The 18,781-nt window shown below is 42.8% G+C and overlaps 1 protein-coding gene across 2 annotated transcripts in view; it reads left to right on the forward strand.

Annotated features, from left to right (window-relative positions):
• The first annotated feature begins 1,159 nt into the window (after positions 1–1,159).
• cbl (Cbl proto-oncogene, E3 ubiquitin protein ligase) overlaps positions 1,160–18,781 on the forward strand; it is a 97,334-nt gene continuing 79,712 nt past the window's right edge. For both annotated transcript variants that reach the window (XM_078426823.1, XM_078426824.1), the window contains exon 1: positions 1,160–1,555. In XM_078426823.1, the coding sequence (XP_078282949.1) occupies positions 1,367–1,555 (189 nt within the window). In that variant the 5' untranslated portion in view covers positions 1,160–1,366. The remainder of the gene's footprint in view (positions 1,556–18,781) is intronic.

Consider the following 18,781-nt stretch of genomic DNA (forward strand, 5'->3'; position numbering starts at 1 on the left):
CTGCAGGATGTTCCGCGCTGACCACTGCCTGATTACTCCAGCACTTTGCGTGTGTTATTGTGCAAACCAGCACCTGCAATACCTTGTGTGACTCGCTGAGTTACTCCAGCATTTTGTGTCCATCTTCTTGTACCTTGCTTCTGTTGATATGCCCGTCCCATCCCCATCCTCTCTCTCCACCCCACCCCGCAACCTTCCCTGTTTCCACCTCCTCCCCTCTCCACCCATGTCCTCTCCCTTCACCTTCTCCTCTCTTCCTCCACCACTACCTTCTTCCACCCTCTTCCTTCCTCACCTCTCGCTCCACCTCCCCTCACCCTTCACCCACTCCCTTCTCCACCACCCTACTCCACCTCACCTCTCACTCCACTTCCTTCCCTCTTCCTCCACTCCTTCCCTCACTTCCTCTCCTTCACATCCCCCCCTCTCTTCACCCCCTCCCTCTCCTCCATCCCTCCCCCCTTCCCCCCTCCCTCCCCCCCTTCCCCCCTCCCCTCTCTTCAACTTCCCTCCATCTCATCCACTCCTCCCTTCACCTCCTGCCTTCTCTTCACCACCTCATTCTCCACCTCTCTCTCTCCCTCCACTCCCCCATTCACTCCTCTCCCCCTGACCCTGACCGACATCCAGCTTTTGTTCTGCTCCAGGCAGCGCCCTGCCAGTGTGAATGATGGCGCCGCGCGCAGGCGCACACTCTCTCCCCCCCCCCGGGTTGTCGATGTGCGGTCCGCGCGGCGCTGGCCTGACCCGGGACGCGACCCCGGTGGGCGGGAGAGAGGGAGCGCGCAGGGCCAATGGGTGGGAGAGAGGGCGCGAGGGCGCGCGCGCAGGGCCAATGGGTGGGAGGGCGCGCGCGCAGGGCCAGTGGGTGGGAGGGCGCGCGCGCACACAGGGCCGCAGGGAGGGAGGGAGGGTGCGCGCGCAGGGCCGGTGGGAGGGAGGTAGGGAGGGCGCGAGCAGGGCCGGCCGGTGGGAGGGAGGTCGCGCGCGCGTGCACAGGGCCGGTGGGAGGGCGCGCGCGCGTGCACAGGGCTGGTGGGAGGGAGGGCGCGAGGGTGCGCGCAGGGCCGGCCGGTGGGAGGGAGCGCGGGCGCGCGCAGGGCCGGCCGGTGGGAGGGAGGGAGCGCGGGCGCGCGCAGGGCGGGCTGCGCCAGCGGAGCTCGAGACGGAGCCCATTCCGCAGCGATTCCGCTTTTAAAAAAAACAAGAAGCACCCATTAGAATAAAGCGAGCAGGGCGGCGGAGAGCGCTTTCCATGAAGTAAACCCGCCGCCTTCTCCTCTGGGCCGTCGCTCCGCCTCAGCAGTAGCCACAGGTTTATATTTATTACGCGCCGGTGGGTCTGGTCGGGTCGGGTCGGGTGTCGATGGCGGCGGCAGCGGCAGCGGCGGCGACGCGGGGCAGCAACCTGAGGAAGGCGAGCGGCTTCATCGGGCTGGTGAAGGACGCCTTCCAGCCCCAGCACCACCACCAGCAACAACAGCAGCAGCAACAGCAGCAGGCCGGCGTCGTGGACAAGCGGACCGTGGAGAAATGCTGGAAGCTCATGGACAAGGTGCGGGGAGAGGGTGGGGGGAGAAGGGGGGGAGAGGGTGGGGGGAGAAGGGGGGGAGAGGGTGGGGGGAGAAGGGGGGGAGAGGGTGGGGGGAGAAGGGGGGGAGAGGGTGGGGGGAGAAGGGGGGGAGAGGGTGGGGGGAGAAGGGGGGGAGAGGGTGGGGGGAGAAGGGGGGGAGAGGGTGGGGGGAGAAGGGGGGGAGAGGGTGGGGGGGAGAAGGGGGGGAGAAGGGGGGGAGAGGGTGGGGGGAGAAGGGGGGAGAGGGTGGGGGGAGAAGGGGGGGAGAGGGTGGGGGGAAGAAGGGGGGGGGGAGAGGGTGGGGGGAAGAAGGGGGTGGGGAGAGGGTGGGGGGAAGAAGGGGGTGGGGAGAGGGTGGGGGGAGAAGGGGGTGAGGGCGGGGAGAGAAGGGGAGAGGGTGGGGAGAGAAGGGGGAGAGGTGGGGGGAGAGGAGAGGATGGGGAGAGGAGAGGATGGGGAGAGAAGCAGAAGGTGGGGAGAGAAGCGGGAGAGGGTGGGGGGAGAAGGAGAGGGTGGGGAGAGGAGAGGGTGGGGAGAGAAGGAGAAGGTGGGGAGAGAAGGGGGTGAGGGTGGCGAGGGAAGGGGCAGAGTTGAGGGAGAGAAGGGGTTGAGGGTGAGGAGAGGGTGGGGAGAGAAGGGGAGAGTTGAGGGGGTGAGGGTGGGGAGAGCAGGATGTGGGGAGAGAAGGGGTGAAGATGGCGAGGGAAGGCGGAGAGTTGAGGGAGAGAAGGGGGTGAGGCTGGGGGGAGAAGGAGAGGGTAAGGAGAGAAGGGGGAAAGGGTGGGGAGAGAAGGGGGTGAGGGTGGGGAGAGAAGGGGGAGAGAAGGAGAGGGTAAGGAGAGAAGGGGAAGAGGGTGGGGAGAGAAGGGGGTGAGGGTGGGGAGAGAACGGGTGTGGGTGGAGAGAGAAAAGGGGGTGAGGGTGGGGAAAGGAGGGGTAGAGGGTGAAGGCGGGTGGGGAAAAGGGTGAGAGGGGAGTGGAGAAGGGAGGGTGGTGAGCAGGAGAAGGAAGGGGAAGTGGGTGAGGGGAGGGGGGAACAGTGAGGAGAGAAGGTTAAAGAGGGTGGGGATAGGGGATGATGGGGTGGGGGGGTAGAGGATGGTGGAAGGGAGGGTGGGGAACAGGCTGGGCAGTCCGAGGGTGGGAAATGGAGGGGGGAGACATTGGGGAAGTGAGAGAGGTTAGGGGGAGTGAAGGGGTACAGTTGAGATGTAGGGATGGGAAGGGGTAGGGGTGGTGAGGGAAGGAGGGGAAAGGCAGGAACGGGAGGAAAGGGGCGAGGGGTGGGGGAGGAAAGAGAGGTGTTGGTGGGAAGGGGCTGGTTGGCAGAGGGGGAGGATGTGTGGAGCGTGGGAGTGGGGGGCTGTGGGTGTCTGAGCAGGGGGTTAAAGGGTGGGAGCGGGGGAGATGGGTGGTGGAGCCGGGGTTGGTCAGAGGTGGAACTGGGGTTGGAGGAGAAGAGCAGTGAGAGAGGGAGTTGGGACCAGAAGGAGGTGGGGAAGGAGAGTGATGGAGGATGTCGGAGAGGAATGGATCTGTGAGGATTGGAGAAAGGAGGATCTGAGGGTATTGGGGAGGGATGGAGAAGGACAAAGGCGGAATGAGGAAGGGTATTTGTATTTGAACTATGGTTAGTGTGGCTTTAGGTGAAGGAGGACCCAAGATCTTGAGAGATGGTATGGGTATGGAGAGTTTGTGGAGTGCGATAAAGAGTGATAGAATCGGTGAAACGAGTCTGATATTGAGTCCGAGGACTGGTTGGTGGTTATTGATGACCAACAGACCATGTGCCTGATTTTAGCTTTCATGAGAGTTGTGCCGGTATGTTAGTAAAATTGGATTGATCAAAGCAGATTGGCCATGCTGGAGGAGGTCTTTTCGGCCTGTTGCTCCACGTTAGTGTGTCTTCCTTTGTTTGGACATATGCATGATTTCAAGATTGCCATAACAACTGGGTGCAAATTTTGCTACTGCTGCTGGATTGAGATTGTAGACGTGTAAACTCCTAAGTGCAGTTTCTTTGTTAGCATAAATACTCTAATAATGGGCGACATTTCCTGGAGGTGACATCAGTTATGATTAAAAATAATTTTCCCATAGAGAACAATGGAGAAACACCAATTGATGGCCAGTGTACAGCTTGAATGGAATGACATTCTGGTCAGCATGATTTTAGACTTCAAGTGATTTACTAATTTCTGAACACAATTAACAATTGGTATGACGTGTTTTTAACAGATATTACAATTATTGCAGATCTCTTCAAATCTTTAAAGTTGATATAAATTCCAAATTATATTTGCCATGTTTGAAGGCAGCATTGGTTTTCCACCATTATTTCAGAATCTCTGTTTTTATTGCTGTTATCCTTGCTGGATTAGTACATCAATTTACAGTAAGCCAGGTGGGAGATGTAATTGCAGTTTGTGTTCTACTCATTATTAGTGATTCACACCAGCGCAGGTAAATAGATATGCAGTTTATTTTGTTCATGAAAATTGTGAATTTATGAAGTTTTAAATTGATATGGAAGATAGGCATTATTGCATGCTGAAGTTCATTTTATTATAGTGACATATAATGTCACTCATGTGAATGTTTGAATGAGTGCACAATATTTAATGGACTTGCAGAGTGTCTTGCTCTTTTAGCTTATAAAATCTAGCTTGTAGTGTAGAGACTGTCTGTTATGTGTAAAGTGCAAGTTATTTCAGTGCCTGTGATTATTTTATCAGTTCGTGTCGGGTCATTATTATTGTAATTTACGCAAAAATGAAGAGGTATCGCTCCAACGAAAATCTCGCTTGCAGCAACATCACAGGCACATAGACTCAAACACATAAAAGCACGAGGAAGGGTCCTCACACGAAACGTAACCTATCAATTTTCTCCAAAGATGCTGCATAACCTGCTGAATTCCAACACTTTGTGTCTCCCTTTGGTATAAATTAGGATCTTCAGTTCCTTTTTATTACACAAACACGTAGATTCTACGCGGACATCCTACGGATGTAAATTTCTGCAAGACAATAGCAAGAGAAGATTGTGAGAGGGTGGGGGGGGGGGGGTTAGAAGGAGCATATAAGTGTGTAAATACACATTTAGCAAGAAACAATTCTATGTTAGTGCAAGATTTGGTCCACAGCTTTTGGTCACTGAGGTAGGATTAGAGTTGTGCAGAAGATAGACACAAGAAGCTGGAGTGTCAATTCTTGCACATTAAGGTTGTGTGGGTTGTTTCAAGAACCTGATGGTTATAGGAAAATAGCTGACCTGTACCTGGTGGTGTGGGACTTCACACTTTACCTCCGGACTGATGATAGCAGCAAGAAGATGGCATGGACCAGATTGTGGGGATAGTTGATGAGAGATGCTGCTGCCTTGAGGCAGTGCCGCGTGGATGATTTTGATGGTGGGGAAAGCTATGCCTGTGGAGAGGGCTGAGTACACCATTCTCTGCAACTTCTGTGTGGTGGAATTCCAACTAGTCAGGATACTTTCTACAGTAACTCTGTAGAATTTATATTGGAGTATTCAGTGACCTGCCAAATCTCTTTAGGAAGTAGAGGTGCTGGCATGCCCTCTTTGTGATTGCGTATATATGCTGGGCCTTGGTTAGGTCACCTGAGATGTTATTGGCTAGGAGTTTGAAGCTGCTAATTCTCCACGCTCCCAACCCACCAATACTGGCATGCGGCCTTCCAAAGTTCCCGTTCTGAAGTCAACAAATAGTTCCTTGATCTTGTTGATATTAAATGAGAGGTTGTGGCGGCACCATTCCACCAGGTCTCCTGTACAGTGAATTGTCATTCACTGTGATTGGCCGAATCACAGGCAATTTATTGAGGGCAATGGAGCTATGCTTAGTGACATAGTCATGGGTGTAAAGAGAGTAGACTTGAGGTGGATGGTTGGTGAGGAGGAGATGTTGTTACTGATCCGCACTAATTGAGGTCTGCAGATGAGGTCTTGGTGATGAGTTTGGAGAGGATGACATTGTTGAACGGCAAGCTGTAGTTGACGAACAACAGCCTGACTTAAGAGTTCCAATTATCTTGTTGCTTGGGTGTGAAATATTTCACCAGTAAATCTCAGTGTTAAACAATTTCTTCTTATGACCAGTTCTCTACCTTAGTGGTACACAGCTTAAAACAGCAGGAGCTAAAATTTCCCTGGAATTTTTTAACTGGCAAAAGCACTAGGTTATTAACTTAGCACTAAGGTATTAAGTTATTGACGTGATAATTGACTTGTTTTGTATCTGTTTGCCTGTGTGTTGTTGATTTCGCCTTGTCACGGCAGTAACTGAAGAAAAACTGTCTGTCTTCTTTGAATGACTTGTATGATTTTGTTTACCAATATTCTGTCAGTAAAGCTTTTAAAGTTTCGTGAAATGTCAGTTATGTACAAATTAAGGTATACATTTTCTCTTTTTAAAGTGTTTGGAAACCAAAATTTGACCATTGTTCAATTCAAAAAGAGGTCTTAAAATATATTGAATAAGTGTTTTAAAGGTGTTTTTTTGAACCCTGATACGAGTTTGATTTGCAAAGACAAAGAAGACATCTTAAGCCCTCGTCAATGTCTGAAAAGCAAAACCTGCAGCTGCAGAAAATCTGAAATTAAAACAAATACTTGGCAAGTCACACAACGTCTATTTCTTTCGCCATAGTTGCTGGCTGGCCTACTAAGTATTTCCAGCATTTTTTGCTTTTAACCATTTCATCATAGGGTGGAGATCAGTTGAACATTACTAACCTTGGGGGGGGGAAATTAACTTCTGCTTTTCGTGCAAAGAACTTGGTGGTAAGTGTGTGTGCGTGTACACAAGGAACAGGTGAAGGCAGGACTTAACTTTAAAGCAATGCTCCTACAATTTAAGAAGCAGTCATTTGTAGGTCAAAAAGTCTCCCTGCATGATTGTGAATGTTTTTGTGTGATGTTTGCAATCCAGGGAATCTACTTAAGTACAATTTATTGCTCAAAAGGATGACAGATCTAGATATTGAAAGAGGAAATTACATGATGTGACATTTAATCCACAGGAAGTATCATGTTCTGCAGCCACTTAATAATAATGTGACTTTAGATAATATATCTTGTATGGTAGGAATAGTGGCATATCGGAAGCCCCCAGGAAAGGTGTTGGGGGATATGTGCCTAATGTGAGCAAATGGGAATTTTGTAGATAAGAATCACAGTGGTAGGAAAAGGCCCATTTCTGTGATGTACAATTCTATGATTCTATAAACAATTCTGTGAAATTGTTTTGAATGATTTTGATAGTCAAATATTGGCCAGGTCACCTGGGAGAATTCCCTTGACATAGATACATTTGACTTGCTCTGCTGTAACAATTCTGTGTTGGCATTTGTGATGCACGTGAGCATCTGTCTTTTAAAGTTTTAAAGTTTAAACCCATTGTCGTACTTTATTCATTTCTCATGTACTTATCTTGATTCTCTTGAAATGTCTCATTTCCGATAGTCTGCTATATGCCAGTTTCCATAAGCAAATTGGATATAGTGTGAGTGATGAATGAGGGAATACTGTTTGTATTATCTGAACTAACTCAAGAGAGAGTTAGATTTAGCTCTTAGGGCTAAAGGAATCAAGGGAAATGGGGGAAAAAGGAAGAACGGGGTACTGATTTAAGATGATCAGCCTCGAAGGGCCGAATGCCCTACTCCTGCACCTGTTTTTCCATGTTTCTATAAAGCAATTTCAATTGGGGACGAGAGAAATACTTAAAAATTGGAAGTTGACAAACAGAAAAAAAATTATTGGGTTTAAACAGTATTTCGGGAGAAAAATCTTGTTTCATATAACCTCCCAGCAGTAATCGGAAGCCATTGTCACTTAAAAAATCAACTGCTAACTTTAACTGAATGGTCATTGAAATTGATAAGCATCATTGACACTTGTGCAATGATACTCTATCAAACAATGTAACATGCAGCCCTTAAAGACATTTTGTTTTTGAAAACCCTGTGGGGAAAAATAACTTTGTTACTGCAAGTTTGAAACTTTCTAGCCTCTAACTCCCTTTTCTCCCATTGACACAATTTTCTTTACAACATCATTTTCTACCAAATTGCCTGCATTCCTATTGTAGGCTAGTTACAAGAGAGGATTCTGAGGGATAAGAGATATAGGCATTTAGATTGACATGGGCTGATTAGGGATAGTGTAATGGAAGGGTTCCCCTCCATTCTTTGCAATTAAATGGCCGCACCTGATTTATAAATTGCCATAAAACTGAATGGTGTCTTTAATATCTCCCAAGTTTTTCTAAAATCTGTGTAAATTTGCATTTTATTTTTAACTATATTGGTCAAATAATTCCTATTGGTCCAGTCTGCGATATGGCTGCAATGTCTCAGTTTTTAAAAATTTTTAAAGAGTTTCTATTTTAACACAAGCATTTCCGAATTAAGTGTTCATGTATCCAAAAAAATGGCTCAATGGGTTTTGCTTGCAGCTTACGGTTACATCTGAATATGAAAATCAATTAAAAATAATATGGAGTATAAGGGTTACTTATAGGATTTGCACTTTTGTCTAAAAATTTATTTGCAGTTTTTCACCAGACTGTCTTCCATTAATCGTAACAAAATAGATAAAGAGCAATGTCAATGGAGGGGCGGGGGGCGGGGAGGGAGGGCGGGCTGCAGCATAGGATTTCACAGCGCTGAGGACCTCTGGTAGAGTAATTGAAATCAGCACTATCATGCATTCCCTCTATTTGATGTGAATCATAACAAATGATGCGGTTCTACTGAATGCATCTTGATTTATAAGTATGGAAGAAAATGGAGCAGCAGTAGACCGTGCAGCCTGTCTGGCCTATCTGCAATTTTTTAAGACCGACCTGATTATTGTCCTCAACTTCACTTTCCTGCCTGATCCAATAACTATTTAGTACTTATCAATCCAAATATGTCTTTCTGACCCTTAATTATATTTCAATGAGAACACTTCTTATTCTGCTAAGCTTCAGTAAGTAAAGACCTAATATCCTCATGTGCCGACCCCTTCATACTACGACTAAACCCAATGAATCTTCTCTGTTTTTGCCTTTAAGGCAGGCATAACCTCCTGTAAACGAGAGACCTAAACATTACTCCAGGTGTGGTTCCACCGAAGATCTATAGTGTTGGAAAGTCTACCGTGTCCATTTGAAATATGCTATGATACATCAACACTTCCCCTTTCCTTTCTCATTACTTGGTGATAGAGAAATAATAACTTTCCTTGAGCACTGAGCAGTTATGAAATGTGATAAGTATCCTCCAACAATGGAGTGTGGGATCATCTTTTCTGCCATTGCTAGATTGTGTTTGTATTTCTTTGGGGTGGGGTGTGGGAAAAACTTCAGGGCAGCATTTTGCAATATTGAGGAGTCAATTGACCTTTGGTAGAGTAATTGAAATTATTATCCATTCCCTCCATATCGGATCAATTTCCATAACAGTATGGAATTAATTTACCAACCAGTAGTTAGCATTGGTCCAGAGACATAATTTGAAGCCCACCATAGGCAGCAGGGAAATTTAAATTCATGTAATTATTTAAAAGAAAAACAGAAATTTAAAACCAAGAATAGTTTTCGGAAAGATAACTAGGAATATCCTTCGGGGAGAAATTATACCAATCTTGCCCAGTCGGATTTAAGTGACCCAACAATGTAGTTATCTATAATCTGGGTTGGACAGCAAATGCTGCTGTTGCCAGAGGCATCCATATTCACTGAATGAATAATAAAAACCATTAGAACAATTATCAATGAAAGACCTGTTCACAAAGTCTGACTCAGGCTAATTTGGCAGCTTGAGGATGAAATATCAGTGACTAGCTGTGCCTATTTGCCAGGTGGATGAGCAGGGTAATTGTTTTTATTATTTAATATGCTGGACAGATAAATATGAATTAATCATTTAAAGTAATCAAAACTTTAGTTTATTCTATTTAAGCAAATTTCACCACTTAAGCTGGAAAAATAGTACTTCGCTATTTTGCTTTTAAGGTATCGGGCATCTGCTGCAGTGTATTGGAACTTTGGTCATATTGTTGTTGCATTCACTGACCAATATCAATCTTTGTGTTTAAATCTATTTCTCCACATTTCCTTTCTCATCACCATGCACTTCTGAGTGCCGTTATGTTTTGTTTCATGTGACCATATCTATGCGACTTAGCTTTTGTCAAGATTTTGGCTGTTAGCTACGCCTTCATTTTCATTTTCTTTCAATTCTCTTGCATTATTTCACCTCCCACCTCCACTCAATTCATCTTCCCTATCAAGTTTTATCTTGTCTTTTCAGGTTTGTGAGTGCGAAATAAAATCATCATTCAACACTTGCGGTTTTCTCTAATTTCCATTGCTGTCCCAAGTGATTCATTCTTGGATTTCCTGACAGCCTTTCTTTGGCGTTTTTAAAAACGTATTTGTAGGTGCATCCTAGCAAAAAGCAATCATATTTACTGCATTCTCTCTTCCTGCCCTTTGTGTAAGTAAATGGAGTAGAGTTTAAGGTCACATGCACAAGCATGGTGAGGTAAGGGTATAATGAAAGTCTTGCTTGCAGCAGCATTAGAGGGATTTTAGACAACACACAAAAACATAAATTACTCTCAACTCTGCAACACGGTGAAAAGAAAAAGGTTAAAAAAAAACATTTGGATATGAATATGGAAGTTTCTGCTAATTTTTCTCTATATCTGACAAGCTAAGAATTTTTGTAAAAAAATTACAATGCCTCCTTTAAACATGGCAAATAATATGGATTAAACATGTAACCTTTTCAGCCGTTGATTTTAATACTGTATTAGATGATGCATTTATCCATCTTGTAGTTTTCCTCAGTTTGACATCAAAGATGCGTCTTGCAACTTTAGATAAGTGCTAGAAACTTATTTTGATGGGTGAGACATGCTTTATCATGTTGAACCAATTTAGGGTGTAACCATTGACATCAGATAATTTCTGTGGAAACGTATTTGTGTTACTTCCCAGTGCAATCTTATCTGCAGAAGTCAGTTTTTATAGGCAAGGTCATGCTTCCCATGGGTTAAAATCTGACCGTGCACACGATCTGGGATAACTTTGCAACAAATGGAACAATAAAACATTCACTCATTAATGTGTGAATTAGAAGCAGCATCCTAATACCATCGTATTTCTCTAATGAAGGTGAAATAATACAATGGCTCAGGCTAAAAACTCCATTATGTAGTAATTATTTAAATGATATTGAAGCAAAAATAATCAATTAACTGTTCAAAATAAAAGTTCAATTTTCACAATTCACTTCAATAATTTGTGACATTACAGCAGAACTGCTGTCAGTGCATTATAAGGCAGCATATTAAAACTTTTAAAAAGATTATAAGGGAGTGTAATTTATCACTTTGATATTCAAATTGCCATAAAAATCCATCTCACATTCTTAAATAATAGAAAAAAAGGTGAAATAAATCATTGTAGTGTAGGATTTGCTGTTGATGGGATGAACAAATGCAGGTAAAAACTTTGACTTGTTCCCCTCCCACCACTGTCTTGTCACCCATCTCCACAAACTTGGTAATCATTACAAGTATATTTCCCGACAAGAAAAGTTTGTTCTAGCAGAGGACCATCTGTGGGGAATCGTTTAAAATAAAGACAGGACTATTTTGAATATCCTGTTTATTTAAATTGATAAGGGTTCACTGGGTGAAAGCAGACAGATTAGTTTAAGAATGAAATATGTGATTTTTTAAAATTTAAATTACTATTTCACAAGTTATGTCACTGAAGATTTTAATGTGTTTTGATCATGAATGATATCAAGGGAGTTAAAGTGCATTCTAGTTATCACTCAAGTAACAAGTTGCATTACAAATCAATATATTAACAAATAGCTATTTCCATTGACATTTTAGACCACTGCGTTGTAGATTTAGAACATAGAAAAGTACAGCACACAAATAGATCCTTTAGCTCACCATTTCCATGTTGATAATGATGCCAAATTAAACTAATCCTATCTGCCTGCACATGGTCAGTATCCCTCTATTTCAAGTCTTGTGTCTGGCTAAATCCTTTTTAAACATTGCTATAGTACCTTCTACCTCCTTCCCTGGCAGTGCGTTCTAGGCATCGATCATTTTGTAAAAAACAATTTAGCTTACAGATCACCTTTAAATTATCCCCCTCTCACCTTAAACCTTTGCATTGTAGTTCCTACCAGTAAATATTTTGACTGATTCTCAACTTTACTTATCCTTGATTAATTAATTGCAATCTGATATATCCACAAATAAGGACAAGCCATTCCTACAACATTCAAATTTATTGATTGGATGAGACGGAAGATGTGCAATCTGGCATTGTAATTTTTTTGAAGGATGAAGAACAATCAGCAGTTTAATCTGTTATAATCAGCAGTGTGTATTTGGGATTGTCGATTGGTGTATAGGTTTTAATTTTTTTAGATTTATTATTGTCACATGTACAGTTAAATAGTACTCTTTGGCACACTGCACTTGGTTGACTGGGGTCTTAATGTAAACAAACCAAATAAATGTTGATACTTTGCACAGAATTGCTTTAAATTACATAGTGCTGTACTACTGAAGCATACACAGTCGGCTAGTGAGTTAAAACATGAAAATAATTTGTTCACAGCTCTCAAAGCATTAATATGGTAGAAGACTAATTCATTCATAATTCATACAGTCTATGTTCAGAGATACGAATCTCACAAATTATATCCAGAAAAGTTTGTTTACCTGGATTATCAGTGCCTAGGGCTGTAATTAACTGGAACATTCTGTAGCTGAGCTAAATAGATGTTCATGTGGTATTTTTTATAAGAGCACTAAAACATCTTATAATTTCATGCATAACCTCCTGCTGAGGTGGTCTTTTTATTGGTTGGATTTACAAAAGTTATCTTTTTTAAATAGAAATTGGATTAGTTAATATTAGAAAATATTAATAGGCTTCTATGAAACCCCTTGATGTTGAAGCATTGCATAAATACCAGCAGTTGAAGTCAAGTCAAGTCAAATTTATTTGTCACATACACATACACGATGTGCAGTGAAATGAAAGTGGCAATGCCTGCGGATTGTGCACAAAAAAGAATTACAGTTACAGCATATAAATAAAGGTAATAAGTTACTATAGTGTAGACAAAAATTTAGTCTCTGGAGTTATAAAAGTTGACAGTCCTGATGGCCTTTGGGAAGAAACTCCGTCTCATCCTCTCCGTTTTCACAGCGTGACATCGGAGGCGTTTGCCTGATCGTAGCATCTGGAACAGTCCGTTACTGGGGTGGCAGGGGTCCCTCACGATCTTGCTTGCTCTGGATCTGCACCTCCTGATGTATAGGTCCTGCAGGGGGACGAGTGTAGTTCCCATGGTGCGTTCTGCCGAACGCACTACTCTCTGCAGGGCCATCCTGGCCTGGGCAGAGCTGTTCCCAAACCAGACAGTAATGTTGCCGGACAGGATGCTCTCTACAGCCCCAGAGTAGAAGCAATGAAGGATCCTCAGAGACACTCTGAATTTCCTCAGTTGTCTAAGGTGGTAAAGGCGCTGCTTTGCCTTACCCACCAGTGCGGCAATGTGCGTTGCCCATGTCAGATCCTCTGTGATGCGGACTCCCAAGTATTTAAAACTGTCGCTCTAGCTATTGATTTGTTTAGGTTTGCAACAAAATGATAAATACTATATTTTAGATTTTATTTGGAAGTTGAAATTCTTTCAAACTATAATATGGATGATTCCAGAACCAAAAACCTAATGGGAACTTCTTGAGGAAATAAGGAAAGGACTGAGACTTCAAACAAGCATTTTGTATCTGTCTTCAGTGGGATAAATTAAGAGTCTTCCAATAATAATAGAAAATCCAGGGAAAAAGGGAGGTTGGGACTTAACAAAAAATGACCTAATCGCCCACATTCTAAGTTTTTAAAAGAAGTGGTTCAAAAATGGTGAATTCATTGTTTAACATCTCACTGGACTCGAAAGGTCCTAATGGAATGGAAAATTACAACCGTAATGCCCATATTCAAAGAAACAGGACAATGAAAGGAAGGAAACTAGGGTGGTTAGCCTAACATCTTTGGGAAAGTGCTGCAATCCATTGTTAAGAGGTATTAACAGTTTTTTCAGGAAAAAAATTAATATAATCTAGTTCTGAATCATGAAACGCACAGTTTTTAGACTTTAGAGATACAGTGTGGAAAACGGCCCTTTTGCCGATCAACTAGACACTGACAACTTGCATTTGTTTTCCAGACACACTTTATTTACATGCATAAGGAGAGCAGCACAGTCCCAGTTACTGTACTACTCTCAAATAGAACTGTCAGCTTTTATACAGATTTTGACCCTTGAAATCTTGTGCACTCTCTAATTTCTTATTACCAATCACAATACATTAGTAGTCTAATAAAACTACACGCTGTTTAATGCTTTATTTGTATTTAATCTCAGCGTGAATGGCTATCAAGAACCATATGGTCTAGGTTATAGCTAGCTGTATGTCAGGATGCCTTTCAAGAACCTTGTGCTGTCTGTCAAAGGATTTGTATTAGAAACTTTGTTCTTTCATGTCAAAGGAGGTCCAAAGGTCCTTGTGCCTACCTTTGTCATACTGCGGCTTCCACACTTCGGCCCACAGAGTACGTGCCGACCCGCGATAACCCCTTACACTAGCACTATCCTACACACTAGGGACAATTTACAATTAACAGAAGCCAATTAACTTACAAACCTGTGCGTCTTTGGAATCTGGGAGGAAACCGGAATGCCTGGAGAAAACATGGTTGCACGCAGAACTTACAAACCATACACTCAGCACCCGTATTCAAGATTGAAATCGGTTCTCTGGTGCTGTAAGGCAGCAACTCTATCGCTGCGCCACAGTGCCACTATTAATGAAATGTTGATTGAATCTTGGAAACATAGAAAATAGGTGCAGGAGTAGACCATTTGGCCCTTTGAGCCAACACCACCATTCAATATGATCATGGCTGACCATCCAAAATCAGTACCCCATTCCAGCTTTTTCCCCATATCCCTTAACCCTAAGAGCTAACTCTAACTCTAACTTGAAAACATCCAGTGAATTGGCCTCCACTGCCTTCTGTGGCAGAGAATTCCACAGATTCACAATTCTCTGGGCGAAAAGGTTTCTCCTCATCTCAGTCCTAAATGGCCTACTCTTAAACTGTGACCTCTGGTTCTGGACGCCACCAACATCGGGACCATTTTTCCTGCATCTGCCCTGTCCAATCCTCTAAGAATTTTATATGTTTCTATAAGATCCCCTCTCATCATTCTAAATTCCAGCGAATACAAGCCCAGCCAAACCATTCTTTCATCACATGTCAGTCCTGCCATCCTGGAATTTTACCTGATGAGCCTATGCTGCACTCCCTCAATAGCAATAATGTCCTCCCTCAAATTAGGAGACCAAAATTGCACACAATACTCCAGGTGCGGTCTCACCAGGGCCCTGTACAACTGCAGTAGGACCTCCTTGCTCCTAAACTCAAATCCTCTCGCACTGAAGGCCAACATGCCATTGGCTTTCTTTACTGCCTGCTGTGCCTATATGCTTACTTTCAGTGACTGATGTACAAGCACACCGAGGTCTCATTGCACCTCCCCTCCTTGTAATCTGACACCATTCAGATAATAATCTGCCTTCCTCTTCTTGCCACCAAAGTGGATAACCTCACATTTATCCACATTATATTGCATCTGCCATGCTTCTGCCCACTCACCCAACCTATCCAAGCCACCCTGCAGCCTCATAGCATCTTCCTCGCAGCTCACACTGCCACCCAGCTTTGTGTCATCCGCAAACTTAGCGATGTTACATTTAATTCCTGTAGATGGGCTATTGCATGCTAGCCAATCGTAGTGCTTGTTAGTAGTAGTCCCGCCTAGTATGTGCTTTATAATATTAAGAACTCGCCTACGTCAGGCAGTAGATGTAGCAGCTCGGAGCTATAATGTACTGCACGTCCTATGATGTAAGTGCTTCAATAAAATGATGCGTTGTATTTTAGCGTGGAATTAAGCACTTTATTACAATTCCCTTGTCTAAATTGTTAATATATATTGTAAACAACTAGGGTCCCAGCACTGAGCCTTGCGGCACCCCACTAGTCACTGCCTGCCATTCTGAAAAGGACCCGTTAATTCCTACTCTTTGCTTCCTGTCTGCCAACCAGTTCTCTATGCATGTCAATGCCCTAGCCCAATAACATGTGTTCTAATTTTGCACACTGATCTCTTGTGTGGAACTTTGTCAAAAGCATTTTGAAAGTCCAGATACACCACATCCACTGGCTCTCCATTATCCATTCTACTTGTTACATCCTCAAAAGATTAGTCAAGCATGATTTCCCCTTCATAAATCCATGCTGACTTTGACTGATCCCGTCACTGCTTTCCAAATGTGCTGCTATAACCTCTTTAATAATTGACTCTAGTATCTTCCCCACTATCGATGTAAGGCTAACTGGTCTATAATTCCCTGTTTTCTCTCCCTCCTTTCTTGAAAAGTGGAGTTACATTGGCTACCCTCCAGTCCACAGGAACCCATCCTGAGTCGAGAGAATATTGGAAAATGATCACCAATGCATCCACAATTTCTAGAGCCACCTCCTTGAGTACTGTGGGATGCAGACCATCAGGCCATTTTCTGACTAATGTGGATTCCCTTCAGTTCCTCCCTCCCACTAGATCCTCGGTCCCCTAGTATTTCTGAGAGATTGTTCCTTAGTGAAGACAGAACCAAAGAACTCGTTTAACTGTTCTGCCACTTCCTTGTTTCCCATTATAAATTCACTTGTCTCTGAATGTAAGGGACCTGCATTAGTCTTCACTAATCTTTTCCTTTTAACATACCTAAAGAAACTTTTACAGTTTGGCTTTGAGCTCTGCTTTCCAACTTTGTAGCTCTCAACTCAGGTCAAACATTATGTTTTTAATACATATTGCAGTTATTGGCAAATGATTTGCTTCTGCGGTGTGAAATAAAATATATGATAATCCAAATATAATCAGAACAGCTGAAGAACCAAGTCATTTATTTTTAATATAAGACTTGTTTTCTTAATCATTATTGTTTGTAAAATCTTTTGTTTTGTTGCCAGAAAATTGTTTAAAAAAATTGCTCCATGTAAATATACTGTAGTTTTTGCATTACATCCTGTAGAAATGGTACCACTGACAACAGAGGTCGCTTTTTGAGTAGTTGCCTGCTTCTGATGTGTTCCATATGGAATGCCTACACTAGGAACATTTGGTCATATGATAGTATAGTGAGACATTTGTGGAGTAAATAGTGGCAAGACATGGAGAATAGTCTTTCTTAATCCTTTAACTATATACTGACTATGACCCAAGCTGGGTGTTTTCAGTGGCTGTAATTTTTTTTTTTCAAGACTCCATGTATCTAGAATGTTCTACAAGCTATTGGAAATAGGGTATATCTAAACTTGAAAAGGGAATTAAGAGCATTGATTTTTCAGCATGATACACACACATTGACTTTGGAATGTCCCATAGCAGGCAGCCAATGGCATCTGAAGTGCAGTCACTGCTGCAACATGTGACAAGATGAACGCATTTGTGATGATTCCACTTGGTCTGAATTTCTCCTTTCCAATGTGATGAAGGCAGTTGTACAAAGCTGATTTAGAAAAGAAAATGGAGCTATAATATGATTGTTAAATAAGATTTCTCCTATCAGCTAGGTAATTAAAAAAATATATTTGCAGACGAGATGGGAAAGTCATTTTGAGGGGAAAATATATTACTTGAAAAAATAACTTGCATCTTGAAACACATTGGGCTCAACAACTCTTGGAGACGGCAAGCAATTAAAAAGAGAACTTTCATTACAAAACTTTTTGAGTATAAAATTAAAGATTGCAATCGCAAGGCTGCATTTTGTGTCTCTACTGAAGGAAGGATGTACTTACAATAGAGGGAGTGCATTGAAGACTCACCAGATAGATTCCTGGGGTTTGAAGGTGGGGTTGCAGATTTCCTTTGAATAGACTCATTGAGGTTCAACAAAGAGAGGTGATACTTTATGGGGCTTCTCAGGACGGATGCAGGATGATGTTTCCCCTAGTTATCGTGTCTAAAACTAGGGAATAGTCTCTGAATAGGTAAAGGCCATTCAGGTCTGGGATGAGAAGAAATTTTATTGTTTGGGGTAGCGAATCATTGGGATTGTCATTGGAAACCTATGGAGGTTCAGTCACTAATTGCAATTTTGTTTTGACATTAAGGGGATTGAGCGATAAGTAAACTTGGTGCAGGAAAGTGTTACTACGATAAAAGATCTGCCATAATCTTTTTGAATGATGGAACAGGCATACGGGTTGAATATTGTCCTGCTCTTTTGTACATTGCCAATTGGTATTTATTTTCAACGGTAGAAATGACCTTGACCTCTTCTAACCTTTCTAATGCCATGAAGTTTTATTTCCTGTCTATCTCGTAATATCTGCTGCCATCACTTTAACTATTTCTAGATGTTCTGGTAATATATATAATTTGACTATGTTCAGCTGCCAAGTTCACTTCCCTTGTACTAAACAGGGAAGTTGAAAATAAAAGTGTAACTTTGTCCTCATGTTCTTAACCTCAGTAACTTGTTCCCCCATCCTCTTCCTTAATAATGGTATCAGGACTTGTTGTTTAGTATTAATTTTTATTTCTTCAAACAAGAGTTCCCTCGGTTGTCTTTACCTTTGCCCTTCCTCCCTTTTCTCATACAACCATGCTCAACCCCCTCCAAATTTTCTTGCCTCAAGATGTATGCTGGAGTACAGATCCATAGTTTTATCAGTGTGCAAGGCTCACAAATGGAAATGTGTTGGCAAGCAAATTTATTAGATAATTAACTGGAGGGATCTTTGTAATTAAGCCATGGAATCAAATGATGTCTAAATGGTAAACACTCTTCCATTTTTGTTTTGGCTAAATAAAATTGAATGTGGTAAACTGGGGGAAAAAAGGGTTTTGGGAGGGTGAAAATGGAGGCCAAATAAACATAAGATGTTAAACCCAGGAATAATCAAGTCTTGTGGATTAGAATACAGAACGGCATATCAGAAAACACAATTTGCAACAGAGGCCATAAAAGCTGTGAATACAAATTTGAAACAAATTGCAACAGAGGAAG

Source organism: Rhinoraja longicauda, chromosome 32 (genome assembly GCF_053455715.1).
Source record: "Rhinoraja longicauda isolate Sanriku21f chromosome 32, sRhiLon1.1, whole genome shotgun sequence".
In the NCBI taxonomy this organism is placed as follows: domain Eukaryota; kingdom Metazoa; phylum Chordata; class Chondrichthyes; order Rajiformes; family Arhynchobatidae; genus Rhinoraja; species Rhinoraja longicauda.